Source organism: Elaeis guineensis, chromosome 4 (genome assembly GCF_000442705.2).
Source record: "Elaeis guineensis isolate ETL-2024a chromosome 4, EG11, whole genome shotgun sequence".
Classification (NCBI taxonomy): Eukaryota; Viridiplantae; Streptophyta; class Magnoliopsida; order Arecales; family Arecaceae; genus Elaeis; species Elaeis guineensis.
In genome coordinates, this window is record NC_025996.2 from 9,335,501 (window position 1) to 9,360,200 (window position 24,700).

At 46.8% G+C, this 24,700-nt stretch overlaps 1 protein-coding gene and 1 pseudogene across 1 annotated transcript; both read right to left on the minus strand.

The window, feature by feature from the left end:
* Positions 1-638: 638 nt before the first annotated feature.
* LOC105036468 (monooxygenase 2) lies at positions 639-4,648 on the minus strand. The gene is made up of 6 exons (XM_010912234.4): positions 4,383-4,648; positions 4,151-4,297; positions 3,138-3,206; positions 2,605-2,770; positions 2,235-2,463; positions 639-1,203 (listed from the first exon to the last, which is right to left on the minus strand). The coding sequence occupies exons 1-6, from the start codon at positions 4,454-4,456 to the stop codon at positions 671-673; spliced, it is 1,218 nt and encodes a 405-aa protein (XP_010910536.1). The 5' UTR covers positions 4,457-4,648; the 3' UTR covers positions 639-670.
* A 17,253-nt stretch (positions 4,649-21,901) lies between these two features.
* On the minus strand, positions 21,902-23,285 carry LOC105044105 (monooxygenase 2-like; annotated as a pseudogene).
* Positions 23,286-24,700: the final 1,415 nt, after the last annotated feature.

The following is a 24,700-nucleotide window of genomic DNA, read 5'->3' on the forward strand; positions in this document are numbered from 1 at the left end:
TTGTCTGAATTTCTTGCTAATGTTGATTATATGGCAACATCTTCGATAGAGAATGGACAGAAGGTAGCTTGGCTACTCCAGCAAACTCGCAATGAATGACAAGATTTTCAATCGCATTGCTTCTCTACCATCTCAAGTAGTGCGTCGGGCTATTGTTTTTTCTGCTCATACGAATTCTGCAGGATACCAGCGAGATGCTCCGTCTAAGCTTTGGGGCAGCTCTTTTTCACACAATCCTTCTCTTCGCTCCGTGCGATCAACGTCATGGCTATCTCTCCCTCATGGAGTTCTCAATGTCAAGTTGGATGCTTTAGTGTGTTCTGATCAAGCAGCTGCAGGATATGTGATCAAAGATCACAATTCTAGGCTACTTCGAGCAGGTGGTAGAAAACTAACGCATTACCCGGTCCCTCTTGCAGAACTTGCAGCAGCATGGATTGGTGTTAGGATTGCTATCCAGCAATTAGATGCGCATAAGATTTGGATTGAAGGCGAGTCTCTTACTGCGATAAATTTGAAACAATATAGATTCAGGCCCGTGGATTAGCCTACTAATACCCCAAAAAAGAGCTTTTTATTTAAATTCTGCTGCATAAATAAAAATACCGATTAATAATTCTACAACACCTCCAATTACATTATGACATAAAGGAACTCAATATTAATAGCTTTAAAGCATTCCACAATCAAAATCAGCTCTTTCTAAGAGCAACCTAGACATTGTACCAGACAACCATTTGTCCCTTAGATAACCCACGATTGTACTCTCACTTTGTTGTATACGACCCAAGACATATGCTATAGTAATCAACTGAAAGCTTCTCCATCTCCTCTCCTTAGCATACTTCTCCAAGCCCTCCTTAATTTTGTCGTACTCTCCTTTAGCTCCTCCATCGTGTTCCCCTAGAAGGGCTTCACCTAAGCATCTGGCCAAAACAATGCTATCTTCAAGTGCTGAGCAACCTCCTTGACCTAAATCAGGGGTCATGGGATGGAATGCATCTCCGGCCACACAAACATTTCCTTTGCTTATATCCCCCCACAACAAAGAAAATGGCCATCTGTATCTTAATGGAGCTGAGACTGGATCACTGAGTTCACTTATTTCTATACCATGTATGAGTTCTTCTGGTACCTTGGAATGCTTCAACTTACTCAACATATATTGTTTCATTTTCGTTGGACTTTCTTCCACTTCCTTTTCTGTTAAATAAAAACAAACAAAGGGGTTGACATTTTCATATTGATATCAAAAAGAGGCATATAGATAGGTATACAATGAGTAAAATTTATATCTTGCTCTCTTTTCTCGCACTTTTTTTTTCAAAGTTTTACATTTGAACAAAATAATGCTTCCTCTGGTTTTCATCGATTAAACCCTGGCAAATATTGACCAGAGTTGTAGATGGACCAATATATAATTATTCCAAGAGTAAATGAGGCTTAAGACTGCATTTCTTCTCACTTACTTTCCCCTTCTTTTATTCAGCGCTTAGCCGCTAAAGGATCAAAAGTGGAGAGGCATGTGTTAAGAGGTTTGTAAATATGAGGGCATGAAATAAAAATAGCCCAAAAATATATAATTAGCATTGTAGAATATTTTGTTATCATCTAATTAACTTAAACTGAGAAATGTATAAGCAATAAATTACGAGATTTTATGGATTAAACACAGATACAGGATAGGCAGAAATGAATATACAAATACAAATAATATCAGGGACTAAATTGTATTTTTCAAAAAATTTGTAACTAGCTGAACCATAAATATTTGGAATATCTGCTTTACCCTTAATAGTTTTAAGAGCTGAGATTTAATATAAAGAACATTCACTCTCTTAAAAAATGGATCCAAGCAAAACTTTAAAAGCAAAAATGAGCATTGATTTTATGTATATTTTTCTAGGAAAAAATATAATAAATAAGATCAAAACCATATTTTTTGGAATAAAACATAACGTATGTTTCAAGCAATTAACTACCACAACAATATCCAAATTCTATGGCTTTAGAATTAAAGAAGATGCCGAAGTATATTTCAATTAGATTAACTAATCATAGCAGGGCACTATGTTTAATAAACTTTCACTGTTATGTTCAATGTCGAATAAATTTTTAGGATCCATGTTTGGGTGGAGGCAGAGCAGCGTTCTACCTTTTTAGCATAGCTTATTCTGACTGCAAATTTACATAATAGAATGCACGCATGCACAATAAAAAATTGTAGAGCCTACCTTTCTCGGAGGGAGTCCAAGTAAAAAACCAATAAACAATTCTCTCGTTACAAGGCAATACACCTGTACGAAAGCCTTCTCCAAAACATTGCATAGCCTCGGGTTTGAATCCATGGCCATTAGGAAACTCAGCAAAACCTCTTGAAGCGGAACGCCCCGTAAATATTGGTTTGTTTAGGCCCAACCATTTTGCTACCACTGAGTTCACTCCATCACAACCTATCAAGACCTATAACATGGAGAAAAAACATAAATAGTTTTCAAAATATTCTATTAACAACTTTTAGAAAGTTTATATACCATATTAATACATATTTTACATTACAAAACTATTTCATCCATGTCCTTTACATTTTAGACATATACGCACCTTAGTTTTAACTGTGGAGCCATCTGCTAAATGCAAGAGCTTAAAGTAGCCATCCTCCTCAATTGCAACAACTTTCGAAGAGAATCTAACTGTGCCGCGTGGTAGCTCCTTTTCTAAGGTTTCCAACAACATATTCCTCCTTAAGCAGCGAACTTCATGCTCTCCACTGTATTATTTTTTAATTTTTTTTAGATTCAAAAATGTAATTTATATAGACAACCAAAAGATTTCACCAGAAAAGACTGTAATTAAATTAATGAAACTAATCTCTTTCTCACTAGACGATATTAATGGGCCATCTCGATGATGGGTTCTAGCAAGAGATTGATATATTTGTATTTGATTAACAAATAATTGTTGTATGAGCCTATTACAATTATTTTAGATAGCGGACAAGTATGTATATGCAAAACATAAGGAATATAGGTTTTATGAGCCGATTGAAGAGATTAACTTCAATCATATGGTGGCTAAAGAACAGTGCAATGCGCTTAAAAAAATTGGATCATGTATTACGCAATCTAAAAGCTCACCTCTTCCCTTGTGCCATAAATGCCGAGTTTGAAGCTCTAGCTCCAGAAGTGGCAGAAATAGCGGTCACTCTGCACACACAAGAACATTCATTAGTTTATTTATATATTCCTTTTCATGTATATAAAAATTAAGCAAGAAAATAATATGCATTTATTATTTTATCAAGTTGCATAAAAAATTTTCAAAAATAAACTAGTAACATCTATACGTGTACGAACTTGGGTAAATCACACGTGTCAGTTCTGGTTAGAAACTATCAACGTTTGCAAACAGCTTGAGGCTATGTGTGTAAGCTATCCACAATTCTTTGCCTTGTTAAATAAGGTGCATGTTTAACTAGTTGAGTTGTTTAAGACGATAGAGATTGATACAATGATTTGGTTTTGAATGCTCATCCAATTGGATAAGGTCCCCAGGTAACAGGAGATGTATTGGAACTTCGATTTTTTAATTTTTATTAATTCTCTCTAACTCTCTTCAAATTGTATTGACGTCCTTCTAAGGCAATTATAAATCATGTGATGCATGTCTTCTCAATTAAAAGGATTCAATCAATTAAGAACACAATAACACAGAATTAGGTCCTGTAATCGAACATCATAATGAACAAAAATCATATTGGGCAGGCATTGTAAGCCATCATATGGGGTGGGTCTAGTTTTATATTTTTTTGTATTTTAAGGAGAAAATTTAGAAATCAAATAAAGATTAGATTGTTCGTCCATTAGTTTCATCACCAAAATAATAAAAAAAATAATAAAATATATATCTAAGAGAGGCCCTTCGGTACTGGGTTTTTTTTTTTTTTTTTTTTTTTTTTTTCCATCAATTTTTTTGCATTCATTATCTTCCAGGTCAAGTTATTTCTCTCGCCTATAAGATCTTCCTCTCGAGCCCTTTTCTCCTATTGCAAACTCCACGTTCCATCTCCTTGAGGTCTTCCTCTAGGGACTAAATAAGTGACATACGAAATCTATAATAAGAGAGAGAGGGTACTATTGTTGCTGCTTACCCTCGTAGGCGGACATGACTCTGCCGGAGAGAGTCACCCACCCCAAGCGCATCCAGTGCTCTCCAAGCGTTGGTCCATATCGACAGCCCGAAACCCGCCGCCCTCAGCGTCTCCGACGACTCCAACACCAAGCTCCTCACTCCCTTCCTGCATCCGTCTCTCAATTCATATTCTTATTTTCTCTTTAATTCCTCCCAAGAGCAATACATAGAAGTTAATCAGTTCTTCATACCTGTGGAGTCCCAAAGCTGTCGCAAGCCCCGCTATTCCGGCGCCGATGATCACGACATCCTCGATGGCCTCCATTTCGTGCAATCTTTGGATGTGTTGCGAGAGATTTAGAGGTAGAGATTAGAGATGGAGTTAGGCAAGACAAGGAAAAGAATATCTATAGCTAGAAGGAGAAAGAGGGTTGGGACTTTCGTCTTCTGAGGTCACCGCTGAAGTGGCAGGGCTGCTGCCCGCCTTTTTCCCTTTTGTTTTACTGGTTCCCGTCTCTTGTCCGGGTCTAAACTCTTAGCCAATGCTATGGTTTCCCCTAATTTTTTTATCTGCAATGTGGAGGATGCAAAGTTATGTGACCTGAAAGGAGTTTGATGCGACTTGAATTTCCTTTTTTGGAGACCAGCAGTGACGAATCCCTACTAACCTTTTTTTTTTTTTGGTAGGAATCCACTCCTTATCCTGTAACCGTCCCACTTTATTTAGATAAGAGCTTAGACCTCCAAGAAGACCGAACCATTCAACGAACCAAAATTCACTAATCTATATTCAAAGAGGAGCGTTGCCATCCAAAATGGAATCCCTGATCTCTTGCTTTGAGGGTAAGAGGAGATATCATGAGGGCATGATTAAAGAGCACCAATTACCCTTGCGTCAGATGAAAAAGATAATTATTTTGCAGAAAAATATTATCATAAATAGCTACATGTAGTAAATTTTTATATATTATATTCTTTTGAGTGTTGTTTTGATTTTTTTTTTTTTCCTTCTTTCCTTCTTTCTCGGAACTATTCATGTGTGCCGGAACCAGGGAGAGTCCCCACATGGGGCCGTACCGAGAAAGAAATGAAAATTTCATCGTTCATCGAATTTTAGTTAATTTGATCACCACCCAGTTGCCATGTGGTCTTAGAAAGAGCCATCGGACAGTAGGACATGATCCAGCTGAGTTCTGCTGTTGGTCACATGCTCGTCCCCAGGACTTTGCCTCCTACGTTGACCGAAAACTAAAGGGCATCGGACTTCAAATGTGGCAGAGTCTCGGGGCGTAGCATCTTGCGTCTTATGTAGTAAATTTGATTATTTTACGTAGACACCCACGTGAATGCCGTACCATAAAATAATCAGAATAAGAATATGCTGCCAAGCATATGTTTTTTTTAATTTTTGTTTTTACCAAAAAAAAAAAAAACATGTGCTTGGTCGGCCATCCCTATTTCGATAGTGTGCATGCTTTGTTTGACCAGCAGGCCAATAATACTGCCATCTCAATTTGTAGCTGATGGATCATCCCCCTAGAGTCGCTATTATGAAAGAACCTCATCAAGATATAATAGTTATAAAAATTTTTCTTTTAATTGAATAAATTTCTTTATAGACTTTGTGTCCATCGCTTCTCTCAAAAATAAAATAAATATTATCATATTTTGATAACAACATATAGAGCAAAGCAAAAGATAATAATATTACCCGCATCACCGTTCACTCAATAAAAAATTACCGATTTTTAGTATATATTTAAGAGAAAAATTAGGTTATAACTCTATTGAGATGTAATTTTTTAAATAATATTTAATTTTATTTATTTATTTTATTATATTTATTTTATACATATTTATAAAATAATTAAAAAATTATAAAAAATGGTAATTAAGTGAATGTTCAATCACAAACTAATGCAAGTGATTCATATATTTGTTATATGATTGGTAGAATCATAATCATTTATTGGATTATTTTTCATCTTAAATAATTTTTTTTTTCAAAAAAAAAATTAAGACTCAAATTTAAATTTAAAATCTAAATCGATCAAATTGAATAAATGACTGGAGACCATCGTCTTCTTCTCTCCTATCTTCTTCTAGTATTAAAGTCAAAATCGAAAAAAACAACTCTCCTTGTCAATCTCATTCCTCACTTTGCCATCTCTCAGCCTCGCTTTTCCCCCTCCAAATCTTTTATTTTTCTCTCTATTTTTTTTTATTTCTTTCACCATCTCTCTCTCCATCTTTATTTTATTTTTTGATAGATTAAAATTTAAAAACAAACACACTAAAAACTCTAAAATTTTTCAACTGTATATCACCCATTTCATCGAAGAAGTTCGCGCATGGGCAAGTAATCAATCAAAAATCGATCTAAAATAATGGAACACATAAAAATAATAAATAAAAAAATAATTTAAGAAATGGAAACCCACATGCCCTTACGTCCTAAGCATCTTACAGCATCCACTTCCTAGATCTAGATCCCCGCCCCCCAATCCAAAAATAAATAATTATAATTGTTGGGGGATACCGACCGACCGATTGCCCGACTGACCGATGGAAGTACCGACCGATTGACGGTCGGAACGACCGACCAACCGGAGGGACCGACCGACCGACGGCCGGGAGCGCCCGACTAAAGGACGCCACTACCGGTCGTTCAACGGTCCATCGCCGACTGAGGGCACGTCGGGCGCACCTTTCCCCGACCGACCGAACCCGGAGGTCCGATGGCCGACTCACGGAGAGCTCGCCGACCGACGGAGGAACCCGACGCCACTCTGCTGGCCACCGACCAAGGGTCGGCCGACTCCTCCGATCGCCGTACAGCCGCCAGACCTTGTCAGCTCTGACACGGACATGCAGCACGGTTACCTAGGGGCATTGTCCCGCCGAGAGCGTGGTCAACCCTGGTGATTAGACGACCACACGGCGACATGACGTTTTCACGGCAACTCTGACAGTCTACAGTGAGTTGACAGTTCCTCACTTGTCCGCGCCATTAATGACGGCGCCATACCGTGCTCCACTATATAAACCGGGGAAGGCAACAGTGCAAGGGGATCGATCCGCTCCCCCCACTTCTCGACTCCAAAATCACAGGCTCGCCCCTCTCTCTCTCTCTCAGAGCTCTTTGTCTACATTTCACTGTTGCCCAATCACCTCTCTGACTTGACCGTCGGAGGGTTCCCGCCGGAGCCGCCTCCGGTCAGTGCGGACTTCCTTTTGCAGGTGCACGCTTCCCGACGATCGGGCGACGAGGCGATTGGCCGCAACAGATTGGCGCGCCAGATAGGGGACAGCATGACAAAGATAAGGGCTCAACGATCGAGAGTCACTGGGTCGGCCAGACGCTCTTCCCGCCGGGAAGAGGCCTCCCCGCCCCCGCCGGCGGCGGAGCCTAGCTCTCCGCGCCCTGCAGTGACCACGGAGGCCCAGATTGCGGCCATCGTACGGCAAATGACCGTACTGACCGACGCAGTCAAGAGCCTCCAGCAGCAACCGGCGACCCGACCTATGCCTTCCAGGAGCAGCCACCGACGGCCGCGTCGGTCCCTGTCGCCTCCATGCGAACGCCCCCAACAATGCTCCCATGGAGAAGAGGAGGGACGACCATGGTGCGACGACCGACGGTCCCAGCGGCCCTCTCCCTCCCCGTTGGAACGGGCAAGGAAGGAGAAGCGGCCGCGCACACCGTCGGCCTCCCTCTCAGAATCCTCCGGAGACTCCACTCCTGGGGTCTCCCAGCATCGACGAGCGGACGACTACGAGCGACGGTTCGAGGAAATCGACCGCCGACTCGCCCAACTGCAGACGGACGGCCAGAAGTCTTCCAACGACGTCGACTTTCAAACCGCCCAACCTCTCTCCCGACTGATCCTCGACGAGCCGATTCTCAGTCGGTTCAAGATGCCGCACGTGGAGCCTTACGACGGCTCCACCGACCCAGTCGACCACCTCGAGAGCTATAAAGCTCTCATGATGATTCAAGGGGCAACCGACGCTCTTTTTTGCATCGGCTTCCCCGCCACACTCCGCAAGGCTGCCAGGGCCTGGTACTCCGGTCTCCGATCGGAAAGTATCCATTCCTTCGGGCAGCTCGAGCATTCGTTCGTGGCCCATTTCAGTACTAGCCGAAAGCCGCCGCGAACGTCGGACAGCCTTTTCTCCCTCAAGCAGGGGGAGAATGAAACGCTCCGACACTTCGTGGCGCGATTCAACGTGGCCACGCTTGAGGTCCGGGACCTCAACGAAGACATGGCTGTCTCAGCCATGAAGCGGGGCTTGAAGGCATCCCGATTCACTTATTCTCTGGACAAGACCCTCCCCCGGACTTATGCCGAGCTACTGGAACGCGCATACAAGTATATGCGCGCGGACGAAGGAGCATCCGACCGACGCTTAGCCGAGCCCAGAGGCCCGAAAGAGAAGCGGAGGAAAGGTCGGGAGCCCGCCGAACCAAGCAGGCCCCCGACCGACGGTCGGCTCTCTTCACCCCGACAGATCCAAAAGCCACCTCGGCAGTAGACTCCGAGGCCGGTACGTCCCAGGTATGACTCCTACACTCCTCTCTCCGCTCCCCGTGCGCAGATCCTGATGGAGATCGAGGGAGAGGAATACCTGCGACGGCCTCCGCCTCTGAAGGCAAAGGGCCTCGACCGTCGGAAGTACTGTCGGTTCCATCGGAGCCACGGCCACGACACCGAGCGGTGCATCCAGTTGAAGGATGAGATCGAAAATCTCATCCGCCGGGGGTACCTCGACAAATTCCGGAAGGGTCCGCCGACCCAACCGATTGCCGATCGACGCCCCCAGCCGACTGAAGAGGCACCGACTAACCAGCCGACCGTCGGGATCATCAACATGATCTCCAAGCGGCTGGGCCTGGGGACGTCTGCAGGAGGAGAGCCGATGAAAAGGCCACGCCCGGACGACGTAATCACCTTCACAGAAGACGACGTTCGGGGCATCCAGACTCCCCACGACGACGCTGTTGTTGTGTCAGCGACAATAGCCAATTATGATGTAAAATGAATTTTTGTTGATAATGGAAGTTCGACAAATATTTTGTTTTACTCGACCTTCTCCCAAATGCGACTGTCAACTGACCGACTTAGTAGGGTCCCTGTGCCCCTGATCGGCTTTGCCGGAGACACCGTCACGACAGAGGGAGAAATCACCCTGTCCGTAACGGTCGGCACCGAACCACGACAAAGCACGGTCTCCCTCACTTTCGCGGTCGTCCAAATTCCTTCGGCCTACAACGCCATACTTGGACGACCCGGACTGAACGCCCTCAAGGCGATCGTCTCGACGTACCATCTCCTTGTTCGATTCCCGACCAAAAATGGAGTCGGAAAGATGCGCGGAGATCAACAGCTCGCCCGACGATGCTTCCAAATCTCCGCTCAAAGCGACGAGATGAAGGATCCCCTGACAATCGACAAGATGGACCAAAGGGAGGAGGAAGAATGGGGTTCACCCGTCGAGCAGCTCGAGGCGATCCCGATGGGAGAAAATCCCGACAAGAAAGTTTGGGTCGGGTCTCAATTGCCCGACGCCGAACGACGCCGACTGGCGAAGCTGCTGGCGACCAATGCCGACATATTTGCTTGGTCGACAGCAGATATGTCGGGCATCCCTCCAGAAACAATAACTCACCGACTCAACATCGACCCGACGATGGAGCCAGTGAGACAGAAGAAAAGGTCCTTCGCCCCAGAGAGGCAAAGGGCCATCGACGAGGAAGTGGACAAGCTACTCGAAGCAGGCTTCATCCGAGAATCCACGTATCCTGATTGGCTCGCCAATGTTGTCATGGTCAAGAAAGCCAACGGGAAGTGGAGGATCTGCATTGACTATACCGACCTCAACAGAGCCTGCCCAAAAGACAGCTTTCCACTTCCGAAGATCGACCAGCTGGTGGATGCGACGTTCGGATTTCGACTGCTCAGCTTCATGGACGCCTTCGCCGGGTACAACCAAATTCGGATGGCGCCTGAAGACGAGGAGCACACCGCGTTCGTGACTCCAAAGGGTCTCTACTGTTATCGAGTGATGCCCTTCGGACTGAAGAACGCCGGCGCCACCTACCAACGACTCGTCAATAAGGTATTCAAAGACCAAATCGGACGCAACATGGAAGTGTACGTGGACGACATGCTGGTGAAAAGCACGCAGATCCCGGACCATGTTCATGATCTCGAGGAGACCTTTCGCACCCTTCGACGACACCGAATGAAGCTCAACCCGACCAAATATGCTTTCGGGGTGACCTCAGGGAAGTTCCTCGGATTCCTCGTTTCTTAGAGAGGGATCGAGGCCAACCCTGAGAAAATAAAGGCAATCCTCGACATGCGTCATCCGCACACCAAGAAGGAGGTTCAGCGGCTGAACGGAAGAATCATCGCTCTTAGCCGATTCATTTCCCGATCAGTCGAAAGGTGCCTCCCGTTCTTCAAGACTTTACGTCAAGCGAACGGTTTCTCTTGGTCGGATGAGTGCGAACAGGCCTTCGAAGACCTGAAAAGGTACTTGGCTTCCCCACCGCTGCTCGTAAAGCCGCAGGTCGGGGAGACCTTGTATCTCTACTTGGCCTCATCTTCCGAGGCGATCAGTTCGGTGCTTGTTCGGGAAAACGAGTGTCGAACTCACCAGCCCATCTACGACACCAGCAAAGTGCTCCACGGTGCCGAAGCCAGATATTCGGAGACGGAGAAGATGATTTTCGCCTTGACCGTCTCCGCGCAACGACTGCGACCATACTTCCAGGCCCATGCCATAGTGGTGCTCTCCAACCAGCCCCTGAGGGCAATTTTGCGCCGACCCGACACATCGGGACGACTCGCAAAGTGGGCGATGAAGCTTAGCGAGTTCGACATCCAGTACCGACCGAGACCTGCCCTGAAAGCCCAGGTCTTGGCCGACTTCATCGTCGAATGCCCGACGACCGACCAAGGGTCGGGAGCTGAAGACCCGGGATGAGATACGGTCTCTGAGCCGGACCCGATCTCCACCTGGGTACTCCACATCGACGGAGCCTCGAACGCTCAGGGAAGCAGGGCCGGGCTCCTGCTCACGAATTCGGAGGGGGTGGTCACCGAATACGCCCTCCGATTCGACTTCAAGGCCTCCAATAATCAAGCAGAATACGAGGCACTCCTCGCTGGCTTGAGGATGGCGAAGGAGCTGGGCATCGACAGCCTCCGGGCATTCTCCGACTCTCAGCTGATCGTGGGGCAGGTCAAGGGAGAATTCGAGGTGCGAGATCCGACCATGATCAAGTACCTTCAGAAAGTGAAGGACGTCATGGCACGCCTCGAGTATTTCGAGATCTCCCACATCCCCAGGTCGGAGAACGCTCGTGCCGACGCACTCTCCAGATTAGCAACGTCGGCCTACGGCTCTTTGGGTCGGACGTTCGTCGAAAACCTCCAGCAGTCGAGCATCGATCGGGTCGAAGGAGTGCAGCAGCTAACGTCCGAACCAAGCTGGATGGACCCGATCATCCGGTACCTGACCGACGGGATCAGTCCTGAAGATCCCGCGGAGGCCAAGCGACTCCGATGGTCGGCGTCGCAATATGTGATCATGGACGGCCGACTCTACAAAAGGTCGTTTTTCCTCCCTTTGCTCAGGTGCTTGGGGCCGACCGACGCCGACTATGCTCTCCGAGAGGTTCACGAGGGAATCTGCGGGAACCACTTGGGGGGCAAGTCCCTAGCCTTCAAGGTCCTGCGACAAGGCTACTATTGGCCGACCATGAAGAAGGATGCGGCAGAGTTGGTCCGGAGGTGCGAGCCATGCCAAAAGTATGCCAATATTCAGCACCAACCGGCCAGCCAAATCGCTCCCATTATCGCTCCGTGGCCCTTCGCCCAGTGGAGAGTCGACATTCTCGGCCCATTTCCACCAGCGTCGGGCCAGAGGAAGTTCATCGTTGTCGCTATCGACTACTTCACGAAGTGGGTCGAGGCCGAGCCCTTGGCGCAGATCACCGAGCGGAAGATGGAGGACTTCATCCAAAAGTCCATCATCTTCAGGTTCGGATTGCCGCACACCATTATCACCGATAACGGACGGCAATTCGACAATCAAGACTTCAAAGACTTCTGCGCCAGGTTCCACATCCGGCACCGACTGACTTCAGTCGGGCACCCACAGTCCAACGGTGAGGTTGAGGTGACCAACCGAATCTTGCTTCACGAACTCAAGACCCGACTGAATGAAGCCAAAGGTCTCTAGGTCGACGAGCTGGGCTCCGTTCTGTGGGCTTACCGAACGACCCCCCGCATCCCGACCGGGGAGTCGCCGTTCAGCTTGGCCTACGGGACAGAAGCGATGATCCCGCTCGAGGTTGGCCTACCATCCTCAAGGGTCGAGCGGTACCAAGAGCCAGACAACTCCGAGAGTCGGAGGGCCGACCTAGACCTCCTCCCCGAACTACGGGATGAGGCTCAAATCCGAATGGCTTCATACCGACAGAGGGTCGCCCGGTACTACAACGCCAAGGTCAAACCAAAGCTCTTCAGGCCTGGCGACCTGGTCTTGAGGAAGGCAGAAGTGTCGAAGCCCTTGGACCAAGGGAAGCTGGCCCCCAACTGGGAAGGACCCTACAAGGTCGCAGACACCTTCGGGCCGAGAGCCTATCGGCTGGAGACCCTTGAGGGGAAGCCCATTCCCCGGACTTGGAACGCCGACAACTTGAAGCTGTATTACCAGTGAATTTTGTAATTCAAAAGTCGGAATACAAGTTCAGTTTGAAAGTTCGGAGTTTTAACTCTTCAACTAATGATCGGTGCTCAGCCCCTACATATCAACGTGGGCCTAGCATCCACCTAAAACCGACGACCTCATCGTCGGCAGCGCATTGGACTCTTGCGAGCACCGACGCATCTACAATGACGGGAGTTAACACTCCTTCAACGACGCGTCAGACCCTCACAAGGGCCGGCGGACTCTTATGAACGGGAGTTGCACTCCTTCGACTTTCAGCAACACATCCGCCCCTGACGAAGGCCGATGCATCTGTTGCTACGGGAGTTCACACTCCTTCTACGGTCGAATTGTCGGACAGATCCATCGACCGACAGGCCGATCGGGCCCCGAACAAAGAAAGGCTAAAAGCCCACGCGACGATTGTCGCGACTTCCGACCAGGCTACGGTCGGTCGAGGGATATTCGGCTTACCACCGTCTATCGCACAGCGCGACCCTAGTCGCATCCACGACTTGCCGACCGACCAACGGCCGGCTGAACGACATTCGGCTTACTACCGTATGTCGGAAGACACAGAACCCGACGCAAGAGCATGGGGACCCGACTTACCATCATTTCCCAGACACTGCGTCGGATGACATTGGACAAATGCATCTATGAAAGCCCGACTACCGAACCTTACCAGGTTCGGTCGGTTCCCGACTCAACAGACGTGCCCGACTAACGACCTCGACTATTGGAAGCCGACCTAAAATCGGAACGCACTCTGCTTTCGGGGCTGCACAAGTTGCTGAAGTCCTACCGACTTACGTGAGTTAGTGACTTAACTAAGTTAGCGACTCACGTTCGACATTGCAGACATGTTTGGCATTACAAACAAGGGGAGAAGGTGAAAGGAGATTTCATTCAAGACTTAAAGAAATTTTGTCCATAGACAAAAGAAAGTCTACAAGGAAAAGGCCGAAGCCCAATTACAAGTCAAAGCAAAATATAAGACAAAACAAAACCGACTAATCGTCGGAATCGACGTCCTCCACTGGACGACGATGCGAGTTGGTCGGCGGATCTGCTCCGACTTCAGCCGTCGGGGCCAACTGATCTTCGGCGACCGACTCTGCGACGTCTTCGGCTTCTGCCCTGGTGGAGAGACCTTCCGACGCTGGTCCAACCGTCTCCTCCGTAGCTGGGGCCTCCGACTCTGGCAGAACCACACTGCTGAGATCGAGTTCGAGGTACAAGCTCCGAACGGCTTCCCGAGCATCCTCGTATCCGACTTGGTATGAGAGGTAGCCGCTCTCCAGAAGCTCTTCGCGGTACTCCTCCGAGTCCCGGAAGACTTCAATCGCCCGACCCAAGCCTCCTTTGCCGACTCCGCCTCGGCTTTGGCGACGTCTGCGTCGGCCTGTGCGGCGGCATGGCCTTCTTCAGCCTTGGCAAGGTTCCCGAGACTTGCTCGGAGTTGCTCGCGCTCGCCTCCAGCTCTTTGCCGACACTGTCCCGCTCGTGTCGGAGCCGACGGATGGTTCGGGACTTCTTTGCCGCGTCATCCTTGGCCGACTTAAGCTCCGACTCCAACGACGCCTTGGTCTCCTTGAGTCCGGAGACCTCCTCCGAAAGTCGGGAGGCCTCTCCCTCGAGTCGGTTCTCTCGGTCGACCGACTGCTGCAATTGGTCGACAAGGATGACCTTCTCGGCTTCGAGGCCCGCGACCTTATCTCTCCAGGCCGCGCGCATGTCCCCAAACTTCCGATATCCGGCCTCCAGCTCGGATATGTTGAAGACCAGCTGCACAAAAAAAAGAACCGACTGTTAGTAAGCCGAACTTGCGAGGCTACGATTAAAAACAGAGGGAAGGAGAGTTTACCCGGATCATCATCGGATAGAAGGACGACAGCATGTCGGAGACACGCTGGTTCTTCATCGCTTCGATGTCGGCGGGAAGAAGGAGTGCTTGGCATAGTCTCCTGGCCAAGTCGTGGTTAGCCAGGCCCGACGCACCTTCGGGAAGCAGAAAGTCGGCCGACCGCCCGCCGACCGACCTTCGTCACCCGACGCCATTGGGGCCTTACCTCGGCTAGCCGTCCAGGCCCTGACGTCGGAGATCGACGGCAAGCTCGAACCCGACCGAGTCTCGGCCGACGGTGCGGCGGTGGCATGCGTCGGCCGCTCGGGTTCGCGGACCTCCTCCCGAACCTCCGGAGGCTGCTGGGCGGTCGGCGTGCCCCCTGCAGAATCAGCTGCTCGTCGGTCTGGCGAAGCGGCTCCCCCGACTGACGGTCCCTCGGACGGGACGTCTGCAAGCACTATCGGTGCTGACAGTGCGATCACCGGCTCCGCCTCCGACCCGGCTGGTTCGCTCGGCGGAACCACACGGGCCTCTTGGGAGGCTGCGACGGCCCGGCGCCTGCCGCCGGCCTCTTCCTCACGGCATGCTGACGAATGTCGGCAGCCGACAGTCGCGTCCTCGGCGGCATATCTGAAAAAGATGACGAATGGTCAGAGCAAAAGAAAAGGATGGAAAATAAAATGAAGATGTCGGGAGAGTGCCAACCGACCTAAACGAGGGACCGGGCTAAGGCCGGCGTCGTACAAGGCCTGCTCGGTGACGAGCTCGCTCTGCTTCGACACCGAGATATCTTTTAGCCGATGGAAGTCCTTCCGATCATCGGCCTCCACCCGACTGTTCTCATTGGGATCGGTTCGGGGATTCCCCCAACGGACGGGAAACCCCCAAGGAGCAGAGGACGACGCGAAGAAGAACTGGTTCTTCCATCCGTGAATGGATGTCGGAAGACCAGTAATGAAGGAGAGCCCTTTCCGAGGGATGAAGTACCACCACCTCGGGCTTTAGGGTGGGGACGAAGAACAAAGAAAACTCGGAAAAGAGAGATCCGAGGTTCGGTCGGCAAAAGCCGACACAAGAGGGCAAAACTGACTATCAGCCGAACCGAGTTCGGCGCAAGTTGTGCCGGGCATAGCCCGTAATAGTCCAGAACGTTCCGGACGAACTCCAGAACCGGGAATCGAAGGCCGGCCCGGAGATCCTCCAGATAGAACGCCACCTGACCCTCGGGCGGGCTATTAACCCGACCATCGACGCCAGGGGCGAACAGCCGAAACTGCTCCGGGATGCGGTACTGCTCCCGGAGCCGATCGACGTTCGGCCCCGAAAGTGAAGAAGCCTCCACCTCCGGGGATGATCGAGTGTCTTCGGTCGGTTCTTCCGACCGACTACCTCGTGGGGACGTCCTAGCCATGAGTTCAAGGAAATGGCGAGGAAGAAAGGAAAGAAAGAGGGGGAAAGCTACTCTAGCCCTTGGAAGAAAAGAATCGCAAATGGGCGACAGAGCGGAGAAGTACCTGGAACGGAGGCTCAGGCGGGCAGAGTCTCGACTGTAAAAATGAGAAGGGTAAAAAATCATGTGGGGGTAACTTTGTATATATAGTGCCCCCCAACGGTCGAGATGAAGGCACGGCCAACGAAGGCTCTCCGGATTTCGCCGCATGGCATCATCAGGGCCGTTCGACGGTCCGACGGTTCGACGCACCCCCGTCAGATTGTGCCACGTCACCTCAATCCGCTCCACCGAACGCGAACCAATGGCCACACGCCATGTGGCGCGACGGGACGCGACGTTTGGTGTTCCCGACGGGACGCGACGTTTGGTGTTCCCGACGGGACGCGACGTTTGGTGTTCCCGAAGGGACGGCGGGAATGACGGTTCCCCTTCCCGATGGGACACGACGGTTCCACTTTTCGATGCGACATGACACCTGGCGCCGGTTTTATCGCTGACACCAGCGGGACATCCGACACGGCGGAGCGTCCGGCGCCGACATGACACCTGACGCTGATAGGACGAGACGTCTGACGCCGACTAGACGACGGACGCCAACAAGCCTCTCGACATTTGTGAGGCGCCTGACGCCACATCAACCGGCGGTACGGTCGGATCCTCGCGTACGACAAATCCACTCCTAGTCGCCAGCTCACCGTCCGACTTAGGAGTGGAGGGGGGCAACTGTTGGGGGATACCGACCGACCGATTGCCCGACTGACCGGCGGAAGTACCGACCGATTGACGGTCGGAACGACCGACCAACCGGAGGGACCGACCGACCGACGGCCGGGAGCGCCCGACTAAAGGACGCCACTACCGGCCGTTCAACGGTCCATCGCCGACTGAGGGCACGTCGGGCGCACCTTTCCCCGACCGACCGAACCCGGAGGTCCGATGGCCGACTCACGGAGAGCTCGCCGACCGACGGAGGAACCCGACGCCACTCTGCTGGCCACCGACCAAGGGTCGGCCAACTCCTCCGATCGCCGTACAGCCGCCAGACCTTGTCAGCTCTGACACGGACATGCGGCGTGGTTACCTAGGGGCATTGTCCCGCCGAGAGCGTGGTCAACCCTGGTGATTAGACGGCCACACGGCGACATGATGTTTTCACGGCAACTCTGACAGTCTACAGTGAGTTGACAGTTCCTCACTTGTCCGCGCCATTAATGACGGCGCCATACCGTGCTCCACTATATAAATCGGGGAAGGCAACAGTGCAAGGGGATCGATCCGCTCCCCCCACTTCTCGACTCCAAAATCACAGGCTCGCCCCTCTCTCTCTCTCTCTCAGAGCTCTTTGTCTACATTTCACTGTTGCCCAGTCATCTCTCTGACTTGACCGTCGGAGGGTCCCCACCGGAGCCGCCTCCGGTCAGTACGGATTTTCTTTTGCAGGTGCATGCTTCCCAGCGATCGGGCGACGAGGCGATTGGCCGCAACAATAATGATGATAAAAAAAAGAAAAGAAAGAAAGATAAAAAAGAGTGAAAGAAAAAGATGGAAAAGAAAAGAAGGGGTTTTACCAGATGGGTGGTCAAGAGCAAAAATAGAGAGATGGGTAAGGTGAGGTAAAATTTTGGTGGGACTAACGGCGGGAGAATCTCTGGAGATCAGAGGACGGCTAGAATTTGATAATGGGGATTGTACCGTTCACAGTGGATGCAAGGGCGGAGAAGTGTTTGTCGCTCTCGCTCGCTCACACTTTCATCAGAGATGGGGCGGATATAGAGAGAAGATGTCTTAAATGGCGGAAGGCCACGTAGTTATCTGGCTGGAGACTAGAGTCGGAGAGGATAAAAGCACTCGAAAATGAATTGGGAGTCAAGGTCTATGTTAGTTGCACTACTTACCCTCTTCCTTCTCCTCTTCTTTTATCTTTACCATTCGCTCCACTATGACCGTGCCCATGACCATACCCTCCCCTTGATTCCCCTGCCGCTTCCTCCTTTCGCGGCTTCTCCTTCCACGACCTCTGCTCCACCGCTACCTCCTTCAACCCCTCTCGCTCCCTCGATCGTGGCACTTCCGCCGAGATCTTCTGCGGCCTCCTTCCCGACGGTAAGTCCGTCGCTGTCAAACGTCTTGACCTTCCCCCTCCTCCTCCCCTCTCTTCTCCTCCGCCGCTTTGAATTCGAAATGCATTGAACAAATTTTTTTCCATACATCTCCCACCCTTTTTTTCAGAACCCATATCTCAAACAAAAGCTCTGCCAATGCAAAAGATTTCATTTTAATATATATATATATATATATATATATATATATATTAGATTGTTAAAAAATTTGAATTTTTTTTAAAAAAATTAGCAAAGTATCATGCAAATAGTCACTATTTATCACGCTCCGAACCCAACACCCGGATCGGATACGTGATGGCCGCACACTCCTTAGAGCAAGTCCTAAAGAATATGCAAGGCCAAAATAAATCATTACACTCTTAACATCAATAACAATTAATTTCAATAATAATTCGTAAAACTTTGTATAATTACAAATTAAATTTCTTCAATTCTCTGATCAGGTACTATAACACTCTATCTATCCATCTGCTCACCCGTAAATCTAAGCCATAGCCAATCATAAACGTCCTGTAACTCTGAGAAGAAAAGAAAGATAAAGGGGTGTGAGCTTTACAGTCCAATAAGAATTTCATATCACACTAATATAATAATATAATCTGAAATAAAGATAAGCAATAACACATAAAAATCGATGTTTCCTGTCCAAAATACTGCAAATATTTATACATTATCTGTTTCATCAAAAGAGATGCATCATCATATGTTAATAAGAGAAACAATTTTATTTAACGATTGTTTCATGTCTTATCTTTTTATTTTCTTCTATTATCACATCGTCTTTAATCCTTTTCTTTTTGGCTTTAGCTTTAGCTTTGGCTTTGGCTTTGGCTTTAGACTACCAGGATCATGTGACGATCTTTTATTCGGATCGATTTCTGTGATCTTCCTCGGATCGAAATATTCATGATCTTTCTCGGATCAAAGTGGCCATGATCTTTCTCGGATCAAACTATTCATGATCTTTCTCGGATCAGATTCTTCATGATCTTTCTCGGATCATATTCTTCCACACATAAGCCTGTGGGGGCTGTCCCAGGCATAAGCTCCTGGCAGCTATTCCACATGACAAAGCCAGTCCAAACCAAATTTCTCTTTCTTTTCATCTTCATGAAATTATAATATTGACTTCATTAATCAATTCAAATTTTACAGTGTAATAAATATGTCATACCATATAATCATGCCATCAATCACTGATACATATGTATTGATATAACATACTCATACTCAAAATCACATAAATAGATAACAGTGTCTCAGATATAACAATTTATCGATCTCAAATCCAACGATGCAAATCAATGAGATAAAACCAACGGTAAAATAACATATATAATGATGATCATGTACAGAGATTCTTACCTTTATCGGTGACTGATCCAAGCACGAAAATCAATGTTCTTCTTTGATTTATAAATTTCTTTAACAAAATAATTCACTCGATATCATATGCAGACAATCATCTCTTCATAACCTTGATCAAATATAAAAATCATATATGAAAAAAATTACCAATAATCGATCCTAATAACACAAATCGAGGACCTCTCAGGATTAACCAAAATTAAGATTTGTCTAAGTATCTGGATCCTCCACTGATCCATAAGACTTCTAGAGAGAGAAAATCCATAAAGAGAGAGAAAATTTTAGAGAGAAAGTAGAGAGAGAAGTGGAGAGAGAATCTTCGTATCCTTCAGATGAGGCAATCATGATCGAGATCATCAGAGGTCTTATCAGGATGGCTCAATATGAATCAAGTGTTACAATTTCGAATAGGATCGGATTGGATCAGATCTACCGCATGAATTTCGGAGCAATCTCAAATCATCATATTTTTATTTCAAATTTATCTTAGGGTCTGTGATGCAATCAGAGAGAGAGTAGAAAATTCTAGAGAGATAAAATCCACAAAAAGAGAGAAAGATCTAGAGAGAGAAAATAGAGAGAGAATCTAGAGAGAGAAACTGGAAAGAGAAGGTAGAGAGAGGAGAGAGAAAAAAATTTCTCTCTTCTTCTTCTTTTATTTTATTTATTTTATTTTTTTTCTTTCTCTTTTTTTCTTTTTTTTTCTTTTTCTTTTTTTTTCTTTTCTTTTTTTTTCCTTTTTCTTTTCTTTTCTTTCCTTCTTCTTCTTCCTTCTTCTTTTCTTTTCTTCCCGCGGCTTGTTTTTGACCGAAATAGGGGATCTTTGATCCCCTCATTGGTTGGCCGACCGGCGGCGCAGCCGGCGCGGAGATGGTCGACGGCCCAAGGAGAGGTGATCCGACGGCAAGAGAGATCAAACCGGTGGTCGGCGGTGACCACCGACGATGGAAAATGGCAAAAAGGAAGTTCTTCCGCAACAAAATCCGACGACTCGATCGCGGCGAGCGTGCACATCGGCACGGGAAGAAAGGGGAAGGAGAGAGGAAGGGGAGGAGGCTTACCTCCATCGTCGGCGAAGCTTTTCCGACGAGAAATTGGACGGCACAGTGACAGATCTCCGTGAAAAATTTCCGACGATTGCCGCCGTTTGCCCCGGGATTCTTTGGTAGGAAGAAGGAGAAGGGTCTCTCCTTTAAATAGAACCAGAGGAGAGGAGTTTGACTCCTCTTCGATGAGGTTTCCGACTCCGATTAGGAGTCGGTCGGGAGAAGAAGGCTCCCTGCGGAGGCTTCTTCATTTTTTTTTTTATTTGGGCTTTAGATTGATTCTGAGCCCAATTTGGGCCGGTGTGTTACACTATTATTCCTACTATATGACAGCCACTTCAATAATATAATGGTCAGATAATGTTCGCCGTTCAAATACTCTTTTCTACGACGATCATTACTAGTCACCACATCCACCCAACCAAGAGTATGATCGACTCAATTGCCATTGGTGATTACGACCGAGAAATCAGTCGATCCTATCCGGATTCCCACAAGAAAATATTGGCTTAACCAGTCAGGTTAATTTCCTCCCAAACTTATTCTTGAAGACCGACCAAAAACAAAGATTTGATGGTACGAACATAAGCATAATAAACAAAAGAACGATACCAATCCGTAGAGCATGGGTTGTAGCTTAAATAACAAGAAAACAACTGAAACTAATGCAAGAACTTGCTCAGACCAGATGTCAAAAACAACGACTACATGAATCGTCTCACATTTATGATCATCGGTTGCAAATTCCATCTACATTACACTTCTGAAACTGTAAACAATTTACCTCACATGGAAAATAAAAATAAAACATACAGAAGCATGCCATGGTTTTGTCTTACATTTTATGTTCAAAGATAAGCCGCATCAAGATTGTTATCATGTATGCTAAGGCTTCATCCAACTGACTCATCACTGACAAAAACAAGGCTCACATCCTAATGTAAGCACAAAATTATACTTCAAGCACCAGCCACAACCACAAGTACATGTAATGCTGGTGAACAAGTGGACATGAGACAGCCTGCATAGATTACCCTTAATAAACTCAAGATATCAATGAACTAATGTGGACTAAGCATGCCTATTTGATGCAATCTGAAACAATATAAATTCAGGCTAGTGTTATGGCCAAACAGATGCCCCTATAACAGAGCTTTTTATACCAATTAATAATCCTGCGATGCTTCGATTTATATTATGACACAAAAGAACTCAATATTAATAGCCTAAGAGCATCCCACAATCAAAATCAGTTCTTTCCAAGAGCAACCTAGCCACTGTACCGGACAAGTATTTCTCCCTTAGGAAACCCATGATTGCACCATCACTTTGTTGTATGCGACCCAAGGCATAAGCCGTGGCAATCAACTGACAGCTCCTCGATTTCCTCTCCTTAGTACACTTCTCCAAGCCCTTCTTACTGTCATCAGACTTCTTTTTCTCCTCCGTTGTATTCCCCAAAAAGGGCTTCACTCAAGCATCTAGCCCAAACAATGTGCAACCTCCTTGACCTATATCAGGGGTCCCATGCATCTCCAGGCACAAAAACATTTTCCTTGCTTATATACCCCCATAACAGAGAAAATGGCCGCCTATATCTCCATGGAGCTGAGACCGGATGGCTGAGTTCGCTCATTTCTAGACATGTATAATTCTTCCGGCACCTTGGAATGCTTCAACCTACTCAGCATATATTGTTTCATTTTCATTGCATTTTCTTCCACTTCCTTTTCTGTTAAATAAAAACAAACAAAAGCCTACTTCAGCAGAGCAAGTCCATGTGAAAAACCAACAAATGCTTCTCTCGCTGCATGGTACCAAATCGGATCTGAAGCCTTCTGCAAAATACTCTGAAATCTATGGCTTGAAACCATGGCCACTTGCAAACTCAGAAAAACCTCCAGAAGCAGAACGCCCAGATAAGGATGTTTTCTTCAGTCCCACAAGAGCCTCAATACATTTCTAGCTCCGATCAGAGTGGCTGGAGTTGTCTGAGAACTGCTGGTGCAGCAAGACATATAAAATAAATTTCGATCGGAGTTAGCTCAAGTGAGAATCTTCTGATGGCCAAGTCAGAAAGATGAAACAGATGAGAAGAAGGGCAAGAGGGTGATGGGCTACGATTGTGCATACCCGAAGGATCCTTTTTTTTTCCTCAATAAAGGATGAGAGCCATGAGAGAAAAGGTGATGGGAGATTATTCTGATCCTTCTGTTCGTACCATTTATTATGTCTTGTTTAGACTTTGGCGGTGGACTCATCTTATCCAGCGCACAGTTAGCTGCCCTCAGAGGGACATAATTTGACGTGTCCTTATCTGACGCACAGCCAACCGTTGAAGTGATATGGTTAGATGTAGAGTGATATGACTTGATGAGATCGTGTGGAGGTTGACTTTTTCAAACCTGGCAGCCAGAAATAGTTAAAGAATACAATCTATGGCGAGCGAAACATACAAACAAAGAAATCACGGATCCAATGATGGAGAAAGAAAACAAGGAAGTGAAATTAATTCAAAAAGAAAGGGATTGGGAGTAGCTCACATCCATGCCAGGATACGAAGAGAAGGACTGAACGAGGGTTTGGTCCATCGACCGCAAGAATGCCTTTATTCTTCTCGCTTCCCTTTGGCTTTTTGAGCTCGACCAAGAAAATATTTTAGCACGGTACAATAGGTCAAGTGATTTCAGATCGGGTAAGGTTAAGGTGAACCTTTTAGACCTTTAACCCGAAAGCTAAGGTGACCAGAGATTTATGTTCATTGGACCTAGAATTAATATCCTACACAAATCTATGAGGTTCCCCCAACAGAAAATGGGCGTGGCTTATGTAGCCAACCGTTCCTTTTTGTAATCACATCTTATTTCATCTCCAAAATGTATCCTGATTAAATAACTTTTAAGTTTGCAATTTTATGTCTTCTATCTATAATCTATGTTATGGTCCTTATGGACTATCACCTCGGCCTCACCATGGGCAAAGGAGGAAAAGGTTGGCTACGGCCGATTTGTAGAGTTGCAGATAATGATCCAGATCGAGTAGATCATCTAGATTCGATAAAAAATCTCATTTGAAAAATATTTTTTTCTTATGATTCTAAAAAAATTAGATAAAAAAATTTAATCATCAAGATTAGATTTCATCTCAAAAGAAATCATCGACCGGCTCTGCATCGCAAATACAAAAATGCAACCTCCACCTATTTGATCCATGCACTATTTTTAGAACAGCTAATGCGAAGGATCCTGCCTCCTCGTCTTCTTTTGAGAAGTCTTCAGTCCAGAAATCCACTACCGACTTCTATTTGAGGAGACCAGCTCTAACCTCTCCAATTTGGGATTGGGCAAAAACAATCTATGTAACTAGAAATTGGTCAATGAGTCTTAGGCCTAACCATCTTAGCTGGTTAAGGATCAAAAGCTAAAACTTGGATTAAGGATAGACCAAATCAGTCAACTGGTTTCTGAGACTAACCAGGACGGGCTGATTATTTCCAATATTTGTAACATATTTTTGATGAATCAGATAATTAAATAATTTGAGTATAAATATTTCAATGGAAATTAAAAAATAAAATATTCAAAACTTGAGAATAATGAATATTTTCTGAAGATTTCTTCTTAAATAACAGAGTATTTATCCTGAAATTCCCAATAATTTATCATGCCAAGTATTGATAATTTGAGATTAAAATTGCTGATCAGTTTGGCTTCTTGAGCAACAAAACTAAAAGACGAACAAGTATACGTACACAAATTTACACCTACGTCCATTAACCCAAATGGTGCATGAGGCCGTTGATGCTACAGTGGGTAATTGGCCCGTTGCTTTAAACGTATGGAAGAGAGTACCAAAAGTCAGAGCGCCGTCATTAATCCAAACAGTGACAGAAAGCATTCGTAGAAATATAAAAATCTTAGCATTGATATTTTAGCTAATAATGGATCACTATCTGCCATCAAAGTTTCTTGATCTTGAATCAAGAGCACCAATCAAATATCTTATC

Bases quoted from the DNA above. Each gene is read 5' to 3' on its own strand.
- LOC105036468 (XM_010912234.4), bottom strand. From the start codon at position 4,456: ATGGAGGCCATCGAGGATGTCGTGATCATCGGCGCCGGAATAGCGGGG. The intron at 3,207-4,150 runs GTAAGCAGCAAC...TTGTGTGTGCAG, and splicing joins AGTCATGTCCGCCTACGAGG to AGTGACCGCTATTTCTGCCA. The intron at 1,204-2,234 runs GTAGGCTCTACA...TTTATTTAACAG, and splicing joins TTGGACTCCCTCCGAGAAAG to AAAAGGAAGTGGAAGAAAGT.